The sequence below is a fragment of the Epinephelus lanceolatus genome, chromosome 13, assembly GCF_041903045.1.
Source record: "Epinephelus lanceolatus isolate andai-2023 chromosome 13, ASM4190304v1, whole genome shotgun sequence".
Taxonomy (NCBI): Eukaryota; Metazoa; Chordata; class Actinopteri; order Perciformes; family Serranidae; genus Epinephelus; species Epinephelus lanceolatus.
This window is the reverse complement of record NC_135746.1, coordinates 32,170,100-32,184,235: the sequence shown is the minus strand read 5'-3', so window position 1 is coordinate 32,184,235 and position 14,136 is coordinate 32,170,100. Positions and strand designations below refer to the sequence as shown.

The 14,136-nt window shown below is 39.4% G+C and overlaps 1 protein-coding gene across 2 annotated transcripts in view; it reads right to left on the bottom strand.

Annotated features, from left to right (window-relative positions):
* Positions 1-2,503: 2,503 nt before the first annotated feature.
* The window catches only part of cd109 (CD109 molecule), a 39,239-nt gene continuing 27,606 nt past the window's right edge, over positions 2,504-14,136 (bottom strand). For both annotated transcript variants that reach the window (XM_033647904.2, XM_033647905.2), the window contains exons 24-33: positions 13,163-13,244; positions 12,852-13,080; positions 12,005-12,176; positions 9,623-9,813; positions 8,488-8,643; positions 7,910-7,975; positions 5,996-6,132; positions 4,678-4,834; positions 4,483-4,585; positions 2,504-3,897 (exon numbers count right to left, since the gene is read on the bottom strand). In XM_033647904.2, coding sequence (XP_033503795.2) covers positions 3,692-3,897; positions 4,483-4,585; positions 4,678-4,834; positions 5,996-6,132; positions 7,910-7,975; positions 8,488-8,643; positions 9,623-9,813; positions 12,005-12,176; positions 12,852-13,080; positions 13,163-13,244 — 1,499 coding nt within the window. In that variant the 3' untranslated portion in view covers positions 2,504-3,691. The remainder of the gene's footprint in view (positions 3,898-4,482; positions 4,586-4,677; positions 4,835-5,995; positions 6,133-7,909; positions 7,976-8,487; positions 8,644-9,622; positions 9,814-12,004; positions 12,177-12,851; positions 13,081-13,162; positions 13,245-14,136) is intronic.

The window sequence follows — 14,136 nt, the reverse complement described above, 5'->3', positions numbered from 1 at the left end:
AAAATTGCTTCTTGCAGCATTAAAACAAACTGGAATCATCTCATTATTGAACAGTGAGCATTGACCACAATTACTGGGTCATACAGTATTAAGCTATGCAAGGCTGCTGTACAGTTTACAGATCCTAAACTGATAATAAATGCTGACATACATGTCTCATGCTGTCTCCAGCTCTGAGTGAAAGACAACCTGCAGGACATTGTGCACCACAAGAGGAGGTCAGCTATAATAAGGCAGAATGTCAGAGGCCATAAAAAGCCAGAGGGCAGATAAATGCCGGCTGTATCGATTCCACCTGCTCCTATTGTTCACATTTGGGATGAATATTCTGGGCTCAGCTTGCTGTTTCTCTCACCTGGAAAGTTCAAGCTGTCCGTCACGGCAGGATCTTTGAAGTCGTCGTTAAATGTTTATGCTTCCATCACTTTGATTTACTGTGCTCCCTTATCATGAGGCAGCACACCAGCTTTAGTATGCAGATTTATGGGAGGTCTTCATGTCGTGCTCCTGCTTATGTCTGGCAGTTCATTTCATCACAGTCTGACTGAAGTGAGGTTAATGTGCACAGTAAATGTACAGATGACTGTAAGATCATGGTTCAGGGGAAACTCCACTGATTTTAAACATCAGTGTGCCTCCAGGTGTTAGTGAGTACTGCTGCATGTGTTTTAGAAGGAGTGTAAAGCCTTTAGTGTCTCCAGAAGGAGCTGTGTCCTTAAGTGATGTCAGCTGAGTCAGCATTGGTTGAGTCTAAAGACTACAAGTCTGACAAGTAAAACAGTCTGGGGGTGTAGGTGTAGAGTTAGAAAAAAGTGATCTTACAGGCCTCCATAGCCCGTTGCCTACCTCTGCTGCAAGATAGAGGCTTCAGGATAAATTAGCTGCTACTAGCATAACACACCACAATCTCTGACTGACCTGTTGGCGTCTGAGTTGCATTGTGGGTAATGTAGGCACCGGTTTTTGACCAAAAAGATTTATGTGTGTAATAAAAAAATAATATCATGGGTTCTGCGGCATCGATTTTGATCCTTTTTTGAAATTTGCTATCCATTGTAATCACAATAGTGTCACAAAATTTCAATGCTAAATCACTGGAGCACTCTTTAGATGATGCCTCAGGCACTAGGTCGGATACACTAGATGACTAGAATGACATGTACTGTAAGAGCTGCACCATGATTGCTTTCAACTTGCTTAGCAGTCCAGTAAAGGACAGAACAAAGTGAGACCATACCCTGGCTTCTTCTTCTGTGTATATAACACGTGTAATGTGTGCTGCAGGCGTGACATGTTGCTATAGACATAGATGAGACAATGGAACGTAATCCAAGAAGTGCAGTTTAAGTAATAGATCTGAGTTTTAAGGCTCACCAGATGCCTAAACACTGATGAGGAGTTTTTAAAAATACAAGTACAACTTACAACTCTGGATTTCTGCCCCTCACATGACAGAATACTCTATTAGTGTGTGCTTGCACATATTTGATTGGCCGATACAGTGCATGTCTCGATGTTGTGGCATTTTGTTGCTGCAAAAGTTGGGCCAATTAAAACTTTTTTTGCTGTTTGTTTATCCTGCACTGACACAACTTTTCTGCACCCCAAAAACAATTAAAACAACCAACATGACAGAAGAAACAAAAAGAAGAAACTCATGCTGTGTCTCAAATCACATACTTCCGTCAGAACACTTCCATGTAGTATACTATGTGCACTATGTACTTATTGGCGTAGTGTGTGAATTTCAACAGGATAGTGTTGTCTCAAACCAAACACGGCTGTTGTGCACTTACCGGAAATGACGACCGCAAATTAGCTAGTTAGCAAACTAGCATTAGCATTTGCGTTATCGTTCGCGGTACCAAATCATTACAGACTGCTAAATTAACCCAACAAACATACTGCTGGCTTATACCCAACAACAGTATAGTGGTGCTTAGTGCAAAAAACACATGTATTTGTACAATGCAGCGACGTTCACAGTCACACAGTCCTCGGCCGCTATTTCCAGTTTGAAAAGTGGTCCCTCCCCTTTCGCTATGTAGCCCAGATGGCGACCATTGAGGGCGAGAAGTGTCCATAGTTCCACACTCAACTTCTTGACTGTTTTGAGTGCACCATCCAGGTACTCATAGTGCACTGCATTTTTCCATACTTCTCAGTGTGAACGCACTTATGCACTCAAAATATTAAGTGTAAGTACAGAAGTACGCGATTTGAGACACAGCACCAGACTGGAACTTTTTAATCAATGCAACAGTGAAACCAGCAGATCATGTTTGTGTTGTATAAAATATAATGTGTGTTGGAGAATCTCCCTGAATATATCATATCATAATAAATGTCCCCATGGAAGAAGAAAGAAAGGAAACTCCAAATTTAACTTATGACATGATATAACAAAATATGAGACAACATATTTAGTTCAGTCATTATTCAGTGGCTGTGTTCACATGCACAGTGAACAGTTCTCGGTTTATAGAATTAAATGCAACCAACATAATGATCTCCACAGCTTTTTATTCTTGTATTAGTTTTGACAAGTTCAGAGCAGCAGGTTAAAGCCTGGTTCAACCTATTAAGCTGCTTAGAATGTTAAGAAAATCATCAGATGTCTGAAAATTTGTTTCTAAAGATAAGACATTAGACATTATGATCCAAACAGGTCCAAACACTGACACTGACAACAATATCCAGATCAAAGTCAAGACACACATAGATTTGCACAGGATTAAGATCACAGACAACCTCTGCAATTATTACAAATTACTAGAGGTCCCCAGGTAATATTAGTACAGTGCAAATAGAGCTTTTATCTTCTAAATGCTGGACAGTGTTCACCAGCCAGGCTCTGACTGTGTCTGTCTGCTGTTTGGTGCTGAGCAGGTAGTGTGCAGCGGGTTTATCGGAGCTTAACATAAAACCCAAACTATGAGCTAAAAGAGGCTAAAGGTCTCTGTAGAGCTGCTAAGTCGGTGTTTTCCCATACATTCATTTATTGCCTACTACATATTCCTTTTTCAATTTTCAGAGCCCCTCTCTCACTTTCACAAACACATTTACAACTGACATGTCTCTCTCTTGTCTTTCTGACCTTCCTGACATGAAACTGGTTGCATTCCCATAGAAACCATGCCACACAGGTCCCACTGACAGCTACAGTTGCTGGCAAGATGGTTATACAGAGCACTGAATTTGATGAATGTACAGTTAATCAGACCACAGATGAGACAAGAACTAGCAAGCGCACCCTGCAAATCCTTCGCCAGCGGCAGTGCTGGGTCTAACCTGTACAAACAGATTACCCCACGCCCCACCACCACCACAAGCAAAATCTAATTCAATAAAAAAACATTGCATACTACCCTTTTTGAATTTAATCTTTTCCAACAAGTCTGCTCATAACTGGTTGATTCAAAACTTCCATTGGTTCACTGCAGCATCATAGCACTTTACTGAATCAATCATTGTCATTTTTGTGTGAGTCACTAAGCTAACTTTTTGTCAGATTACAGAGCCAACATAGAACAACACCCAGAACATGTAAGACGTTTAACACCTTTAACATGATGTTTTCGGGGTGACTAAAAACAATGCATAAAAAAAAGTCACACAATGCATGTAAACACAGCTTCCACAAAGAGTTGAATCCATCTACAATGCTGAACTGACACTTGTTCATCTTCATTTACACACCGAAGATGATGATGATGATGGTGAGGAGGAGCAGAGCAGGTGTTAAATGGGTCATCTGGATGTTTTGGCTGCTGTTTAACATAATGCTGGTGCCATAATGATCTTCCTGTTTGCACTGACTGCAGTCGTCACCACAGTAGTAGCAGGTAGGCAGCTCGCCCCTCCACTCTGATGTATACATCCTCACCGTTCTCCGTCCTGGAGGATGGAAAGGTCAGAGGTCAGATATGCAACATGAGTCTACCAGCCTTAAAGAGTCTGTTTCTGTTGGATTTGCATGTCCTTTGTAAATATTTTCTGACATTTACAAACCACTCTGTGTAAAATGTGTTGCTTCTAATGGGCACAAAATCATGTTTTGACTTTGCCTCTTAGGTTTGCGTGGGAAACACAATGTGACCAAATCATGGAGTCACAGATGGGAACAGTTGTTGACCAGTTAGTGGGGTGCTTGGAATTTCAGGCAAGCTTAAATTTGTCTGTAATTCAATTCAGTTCAGATTTTTATTGTCCCACAAGAGGAAATTCTTTCTGTAGCGAGGCAGTTTAAAAACAAAAACATCAAATATGAGACATAAACAGAGTAAAAACAACTGAAAGAAAAGTAAAAGTGTAAAAGAAAGGTGTGATAAAATCAGTGAAAGGTGAAATAAAATGATTAAATAAATAAATAAAAACTTGAACCTGTTAGACCACAACAGCACAAAAAAGCATTGGTGGTAGTTGCATATAAAACAGCATAAAAAGTACAAGTTAAGATGATATTGATGTTAAACTTCTTACTTGGTTCATAATAATCATAGATACAAACAGCTGCCTCCTGGACTTTGGCGACTTTATACTCCACCATCAGAGGAATCACTACGCACATCTCTTCTGTTGTCACCTGGAAACACATTTTATATTTTAGTCTTTCACCACAGTCAGTCATTCAGAGCACAGAGTGTCCATGATCGAGGATGTTTCAGTGGAGCTTACAGTGTCCAGGTACACGATGACTTTCCCCGGCTCTGTCTCCACTTTCTTTATGACGCCGTAGGTCAGGTCGGCGTCCGGCAGCAGGCTGAAGCCGCTCAGCAGACCCACCTCCATGATGGCCATGCCCGTCGCGTTCAGACCCAGAGCCTCAGACAGACTGCAGAACAACATGAAGTATTAAAATCTGTATTACATCAGTACAAAATATATTTAAAATTTTATTCACAAGTTACAATGAATGAACAAGTATTCATTTTTAATACACATCCAAAAGAAGAAAGTTACAGAGTTAGAGTTAAGAGTTATAAGATATAAAAAATACAAAATACTACTTAATAGCAAACTTTATTTGTATAACGCGTTTTTTAAAAATATTATTTTATTGAATAATTTTATTAAGTTACTAGTATTATATATACAGTATAGTTGAACAAATTTTATTTGCATAAAAACTTAATGTCAGCATACAAACTTTAGTCATATAGCCACTCGTGACATTTTTTAAAATTCTTAAAAATCTATTTTAAATGGGTTTTTTGTATTGTTTATTAGATTTTTTTTAATATAAATCTAGTTGATAACGAATTGATCATGAATAAAAAATGATTGAATTTCACTAAAAAGGTTGTTTTCATTTGTATTTTTAATCTTTAATTTATCTAACATTTAGTTAATAAATTGCTCATAAATTAAAAATAAAATGTAATTAATTACAATATAGTAAACCGTTATTTTTGAATGAAAACTTTTTATTCTGTATTATTATTGTTATTATTATTATTCATTATTAGTAAAATAAATATGAATATGATAATTACTTATTTTTGATGATCTTATTATTTTATTCTATGATAAACTTCATTTAAACTTACTAATTTAAAACGTTACCTAAATAGATGTATTTTATTTAACATTTAGTTGATAATAAATTGCTGAGAAATAAACATAAAAAGTATTCAATTACATTCAAATTAACAAAAAATACTTAATGAAATTAAAAATAATAAATATATTTAAAACATAATTATTATTACAAATTTAAAATGTTTTGCATAAATATACCAGGAGCTGCATTTAACAGAGTAAAGAGTAAATATATTGTTAAACATATTTAAAGTGAATTCTTTCATATCAGCATTTATTTTAAGTAAATTTTCAAAGTCAGTGGATTCTGTTGTTTTTATAGTTTATCTTGTTGACTTTACTGATTGAGGCATAATAAATGTTTCCTAGATCTCACACATGTGCTGTTTATTGTTATGTTGCTGATTCAGTTGCATCATGCCAACATAATGTGAGGAGACATAAACCTGCTCACCTGCTGCAGATGTACAGATGTTCTGAGTGTATTTCCGTGTCAAACAGCTCGACATACAAATGAAACGCCTCGTGTTGGTCAGCCTGTCGCCTCTTCCTCATCAGCCCTTCATTTCTGATGTTGTAAAACACGTTCAGCTGAGGAAGAAGAACAGGTGCGTTTACAGGAGAAGGACGACCAGATTGTTTTCAACAAGGAACAAGCAGTTTAAAAGCTTCATGCAGGCTACAATGGTTGTCATGTTGATGTGAGGGTTTACAAAGAGACCAGGTTAACTTACTGCATGATTATTCCATTTGGAAAAATCCATCTCCGGATTACATTATTGCAATGTTACAAGAAAAGACGTCAGAGGTCACTGTGGGTCAGACTGCAGCAGTTGCTCAGGTACACATGTGGCTCATTCTTCACCAAACAGATGGAGTATGAATAATATCAAACATAACAAGCCTCTGATTGGATAATGCTCTTTTCTTGCCTCGGACTCATTTCCCAGGTGTGCTACAGGTGTGTCCAGTTTTTGGTAACAAGAAAATGAAGTGTGGCAACGTCTGGGACAGCTCATGATGAGAGGTAATTTGCACTACTCTTCAGTCTCACATTTTACTTTGGCATTAATGGTATTATATATTCATGATTTTATGTTTTTGTTCATTTTGTTGTGTGGTATTTTCTAGATTTTGCAAAAAAAAGGTAACTCAATGTAACTAATAACCTGCTGCCATCATAGCATGATGATGATTTCATTAAGCCTGTGTTACAGTAGTGATATGTGTACTGATTAGCTAGCTACCAGTAATGAAATGAGCATTACAGACCCTGGGGTTTTCTGAAGGTGTCCAATTCTTCCATGTGATCACTGCAATCCACACTTTGCTCTGGTTTGTTTCCTTAGGGGAGCGTTAGACTTTTATTTCTGACATCAACTTTGTACCTTGTCGAAGGGAACAACTCACCATGGAGCAGCAAGGTCCTACAACTAATTTTGCTATTTTCCCTGTATTTCAGTTCAGGAGTACTAAAGTACAGCATTTCATAGGCTTTCATGCCATAGTGGCTGGACCAGAAGTCTAAATAGAACATTTCATAGTAACCAAAAGATGCCTTGAAACTGTCTATAGTCACTCCTGAGCTTTTTATATTTCGTCTGCATGCTTACACGATGGAAGCCGTGGACAGCCATGCGGTAAGAAATTAACTAAAAAACCTTTTCATTATTCACTGCTCTATCCAGCTCTTGCTGTATTTCCTCTCCACAGACGATGCATAGGAATGTCTACACCTCACTGATTGTTCAGAGAACAAGATTGCGCGCCAACATTTTCAGAACAAAAAAGGAACACAGTGGAGTGTTTACAGTCTCTGTCGCAATCAATATGACATTTAAAAATGGCAGGTTTGTGAATTGTCAAGCGACGATTCTCTCTTGACCAATCAGTGGGGTGCAGTGTTTCTAGTACCACCTTTTAATATTGGATCCATGGATGTATAAAGAGAACTGGATACAGCGTCGAAGCTGGGCCTGTGGTTAGACGTCAAAAAGCTTGATTTCCGTTGTATGAAATTTCACAGATCTTCTGCATTGTGGGGCCCATAGGGCAAGCACACTATAGACTTACGGCAGCTCAGCAGCTAACTTACGATTTAGTTCTCCTCTAACTTCAATGCAGCCCTTCTAAACATTTGAAATGTTATTGGACTGATTGGATCAAATCCCGATTATAAAATGAATCACTTCACGGTAGTTGTGGTGCTAAAAAAAAAAAGTATCCACTGACGTTTACGGACATTTCTTTCCCTATGTAAGTTTATAGGAGAATGTCATGTTGTAATTCCACATTTGACCACTATATATGCTTGGTGGAAACGCGGCTTTAGTCATATATAATAGTTTGAACCTTTCTGTTGTAGTACCTGAAACAGGGCGAGCCCATGACCTTCTGCAGTCACCTGCAGGCTCAGCTCCTCCTCTGGTTCAATCTGAAAGGAACAACATGAGACAAATTTCAGCCTCCAGGTTACTGTAGTCCACATTAACCAGATTTACAAGTAATAATGTACTTTTTACTGTATTATTTAATGCTCAGCAGTATAGTATAAATTGTCTCTACACGAACAAGCTATATATTTATCCCATAAATATTCAAATGAATTGACTTTGTTCCAATTTGACTTTTGAGAAAAAGACAGCCATGTTTCATTTTAAGGGCTCACAAGGCAATAAAGTTTGGGAACTACTCATGTAGCCACACCTTTTTAATTTTAATGACCCCATTATGTTCTTTTCTTTGATCTGACTTAAAGAACAGCTGAGTCATCACCATGTTCTTTGATAAGGGGACTAAAAAATATTCCATATCATTTATACATCTGCATCACCTCCCTATGACCTGAGTTCACATTGGTTATTGATAGTCCACAGATGCTGAATCATAACCGCACACACTAATCAGCTTTTATCTATGATAAATGTGCACGGTTTGTCAGTGTACCTGCTGGCTCTGGTGAAGCAGGTAGTTGCCCTGGTGGATATGGAAGGAGGCGACGGTGGTCGAAGCGTCTGTGTTCACTCTGATGTTGAGGTCAGGGTCCTGAGAGCTGCCAAGAGCGGCAAACGAGGCCAAGGCCTGCAGAGCCACGACTGTGTCCTGGGAGAGGAAACACGATTCATACATCTGCTCCAAAATATCCCGTTACAGTTCAGTCGCTGATGGACCTCTGCTTTGATATTCTGTGCAGACTTCCTGTTTACAGCTGGGTAGGTTTGTGTGTTCATATCTGCCCTTTTGCGTATGTCTGTGCATCTGTTGTTGTAGACAAATTGAGTCATTTTTGGTTAACAAAGCCTGAGAAAACCTTGCTGTGCTGTATTCAGTGTGCTGTATTTAGAGCCACTGACACAATATTTACCATATATCTTTTTTGTTTCCGTGTGTATGTGTGTGTGTGTGTGTGTGTGTGTGTGTGTGTGTGTGTGTCCATGTGTGCTAAGGGGTTAATTGTCCTTAGTCACCACATGCCCAGACGGCCACAGTATCCTTCTGATGTGTTTCACAAACCACAGACTTCTGCTGCTGAAGTTACACAGAAGGGAATTTCTGCATTTAAATGAATCCAGTTTGACCAATAAAACAACAAGCAAATCCCATAAAAAGACCAAAACCAACAATCTGTTAGTCTCTCAAATGTTCTGACTTCCTGCCTTGGGCTCTCAGCTCCAAGCTCATTGGTTCCTACTGAACACATAAATGTTTAAAAACACAAAAACATACTTTTATGTTTAAAAAAGGCTTAGTGCTTTCTTTTTTTAAACGAACAGGAGGAAATAGTACATTTGTTGGAGGACTATTTTCAGCAGTGGATTAATCCACATTTGGTGCTTTAATGAGTATTTTAAGCAGCAGGACGGTTTGTGGATCAAAACAAACTACAGTTCATGGTAATGAAGGAACATGTCGCCCAGTGCAACAGTGTTACTCACTGATGTGTTTTTAATAGTATGTGGTCAACAGTGGAGCTCTATGGCACAGAGGAAGAAGATAAATCAGGCTTTCATACACACACAATACTTGTTCGTGGATACATTCACTGTTGGTTTTGATGTTTTCCTGACATTAAGTATCTCACCTGAGTGCTCCCGTATCCTCCAAAGGAGTTCCGCTGTTGGCTGAGCCACTTCATGAGGATGAGGCCCTCTGCGATGTAATCCAGTTTGTGTTGAGCGAGCAGCAGATAAGCCGCCATCTCAATGTCCGCAGAGCGAGGCTGCCACGATGACGACAGGCCGTTGTCCGAGGAGGACCACATCGGAACGCCATCTACTCACAGAGGAGAGTCAGAGGAAATACAGCATAAATATCATTTATTTGACATATCATAAAAGAGAGGCAAATCATTTCGTACTTTTTACTCCATGACATTGATTTGATAACTTTCATTACTTTGCAGATTCAGATTGTTAGAAAATATAATCAACAAATAAATTATAATATATTATAATATAGATATATTATGTTAGAATTTTATGTTACGTCACGTCGTTACATTACATCGTTACATTACGTTATGTTACGTTATGTCGTTACATTACGGCGTTACATCACAGCGTTACGTTACATTGTTACATTACGTTGTTACATTACGTCGTTACGTTACGTCATTATGTTACATTACATTACGTTACGTTATATCATGTTGTTCTCTGGGGGAAACCGACAAACTGACCCGCAGTATAAAAAAAGGAATTAAAATGAGCTCTACCTTTACAAGCTGTAACATTAAAGTGGTGAACGCAATGGTGCATCAATAATGACAATCCAATAATATTATGTACAATATACTTAAATAGGTCAGCATGTTAGCATGTTAGCCGTTAGCCTAGATACAGCCGTAGCATCAGACCTGTTAAAAGGTAAGTGAACGGGCATCCCTTCAAGTGCAAAGTTAGTCCACTAAACAAGCTTTTTTTCCACAAAGACCGCCTCATATCGTTAGGATAAATTGCAGAGAACATATAGAAAACGACATGTAAACGTGTTGTCTTACCTTACCGGTGTGCTGCCATGTTTGTTTACAATTTAGCTCTGCTTTCCAAAGCGCGGCCGAAATATTGCAAGAACAAGCAGCGATCTCATAGCATGCCTGAACAAGCAGCAACAGCAGGAAGGCAGAACCGGACGGTCGCCTGAACGGAGGAGGAGGAGAGAGTGAGGCGCAACAGGTAACGTCAGAGGACGAGTGAGGAGGAATGGCTGCCACAAGGCTGCGTAGCTCTGGAGATTGGTGGTGTACCTGTGAATGCTGTGCCCCAATGCCCACAGAAGAGGAATGCCTCTGTTGCAAGGAATGGGAGCGGTTGCAGCCTTATTTTCAAGGTCTGGATGTGACCGAGGACGAGACACCTCCACGTGGAGTAACGTTAGTATCCAGCTGGGCTTTATCTAGAGCTGGCGAGATATATTTCGGCTGCGCTTTGGAAAGCAGAGCTAGAGGGATAAACAAACATGGCAGCACACCGGTAAGGTAAGACAACACATTTACATGTCGTTTTCTATATGTTCTCTGACATTTATCCTAACGATATGAGGCGGTCTTTGTGGAAAAAAAGCTTGTTTAGTGGACTAACTTTGCACTTGAACGGATGCCCGTTCACTTACGTTTTAACAGGTCTGACGCTACGGCTGTATCTACGCTAACGGCTAACATGCTAACTATTATCTATATGTCACTAGTCACTTGAACCAAATTTAGGGCGATAGGAGACGGGTTGAAATAAACCGAAATTTCCTTTTAACTTATAACAGAGCAGCAGAGAAGACTGTCTAGGGTGCCGAAAGTACTAGGTCTGGCACTGAACCTCTCAAAATAAATGTAGTGGAGTAAAAAGTACAATAATTCCCTGTGAGATGTAGTAGAGTAGAATTATAAAGGAGCAGAAAATGTAAATTACCTACAAAATGTACGGAATTACAGCACTGAAAAATGTATTTAGTTACTTTCCACCAATGATGATTAATTTGGTTCTCCAAACTACGCAAAAACCCTCTCATAGAATGCTCCAGGGATGATGTTTTTCTGTAGGCCACCATGCAAGTTAGCATCTTCGTGGTTACCTGGTCAAAAAGTCTATGGGATTTTACCATTGAATTTTGGATTATTGCTGAAAATAAGTTCTGTGGCAAACATTTATGATGCTTACACATTTTTTTCAGCAGTATGTAGTCTCATTTAGCCACTTAAGTGACTGCCTTTTGTAAAGACACATAAAAGCTTCAAAATTCACGAGTGAGGTAGTTACTGATGTAATTTATGTCATAGAACAAAATGTAAAGGTCACTTCAGCATGTGTTAATTTAACACCTTATTTCAGGCATCTAACCAAAAAACAATTCAAAAAACCCACTGACTTTGAGACGACGGAACCAGGTGTGGTAAAATGCTAGCTCATTTCCAGGTTTTAGGAGTCATTCCTGGGGCGCTCTATTTCACACACACATATTGTCATCGTACCTCTCATCTCAGCTCGTCCAATCAGCTCACTGAGTGCCGTGTCAGCATTGGAGCTGCCGGACAGAGCCAGAGCGTAGGTGAGCAAGCTGAGGCTGTAGTTACTAGAAACACCGAGAGCCAGACGGGTCTCCAGGAACATCCGGGCTGCAGACACCTGGCTGCCATACTGAGTCTGACACACAGAGAACATCTTTTAGCCTGAAATTTTTTTTATTCTCTATCCCATCTGCGGACACATTAGTTTGTCCAGCTTTCACTCCTCATGTTCCTACAGGCCGCTCACTAAGATCAAACTTTAGTGATCCCTGTGGGGTAAAGAGACATCCACCAAATTAAGAGCCAAAATCAAGTCAAACATTTTTTTCTTTCATCTTCTTTCATGTTGTCAAAGAGTGCCAAAAACAAACAAACAAACAAACAATGAAAACAATTTGTCCTCTGTAAATAAAGGTGCATTCTGGGTAAACAAATTGGCCGCTGTGTCTTGTCTGAGAAAGGTTTCTCAGATGTTTTATTGTTGCTAAACATGAACATGAAATGTTGGCCATAATTGGCAATTAGCAGATTTTAGCTTCAGATCAGATTACTTAAAAATGTGAATGAGTTACTTAAATTTACTTAATACATATGTTTTCTACATTTCTACCTGTTCCCACTTGAATCAATCAGGAAAGAAAACTCCACAAATGTATCTTCTATTAGAGTGGCGAGACTGCGAGACCCATGTTACTGACCAAACACTAATCTATCAGTGATGGCTCTCAGAATGTGCAGCGATTTAACACTTCATATAACAAAGTATACAGTATATAGACAAAGAAAGATTGATTGATTTATTGACTCTCACCTGGATGTCATTGTCTTCCAGCAGGGCAATGAGGACGTAGGCTGTGAGGGAGACGGGGCCATCCAGGCCTCCTTGGAGCTCGGTGTGGATGACTCGACCGGGCTCCTCAAATCTCCCATCAGTCCCCTGCTGGGCTCCTAACCAGGCCGCCGCACTCTGCAGCACGTGGGTGTCGATGTTGATGAACTGCTGTGCCTGCAGGAAACACCTCAGCACGAACGCAGTGAGCCTGCAGAGATGGAGTTTCCTTTATCAGTGTTTCTGAGGAGCATTCTGTTCCTGCTACATGTATGAACTACTTTATAACATACCAGGTGCTTCCAGATGAGTCCCGGTCTCCGAATGCACTGAAGGAGCCGTCTACTCTCTGATAGGACATCTCTCGCTCAAAACCTAGAGAGAAGGACACCAGAGATTTTACAGCACTCAGGTCATCTTCTGGGCTCTTGTGGGTATGTGCAAAAATATTTTTTACATGGATACAGAAGTCAAATCAAAATGATAAAAATGGAGACAAAAAATAAACAAATTTACTCCCAGTTGGAATGATGTAGAGGAAAGACAGGGGAAAGAGAGCTGTCGGTTAATTTGTCAGTTTAGCCCTTTAAGCAGTAAGTATTTCTAAAGCAACTTTTTCACTGCACGAAAAACCTGTTAACACTCGCTAACATTTTGCTTTTTAATGTAATGGAAAGGTTAAGAAACTGGCAAGATGCGATGATGCGCCACCACAAAATACCAACTATCTCTGCACAAGCACTTCTCGAACATAATTCCAAATTCAGTCTGCACCGAGTTTGAAAGAAAGACTGAAATAGTAAGAGATATATAAAAAGAAGTAACCACCACTAAGTTTTCACTGGCCTCCATGCTGCTTTCTACTGTTTACTAACCTGTTTTCTGGCCTGTTTGTGATGTTGAATGTGGCACACCAAAAAAACACAACCAAACAAAAAAAAAACACACACACAGAAATGCATACTTGTTTGCTGCAGAGTCGTTTACACAGCACTGGCAACACTACTGGCAATGGGAAAGGAGTCTATAACCCCATTTTTAGCAGGTTTACCCGTGCTTAAAAAAAACACATACACGCTAATTTTGGTGGAAAAGGAGTATAATCAAAACTGCTGTAGACAACAGATCACAATTGTGTACATGTTCTAAATATTAAAGGAGACTTCTCCCCTGTGTGCCACACCCCAAAATCTATACCCTTTGCTTCCCTTTTTTCTACATAAATCTGGCTTTAGCTCTGGTCTCATTTTTTGGTTAAGGAGGTTAC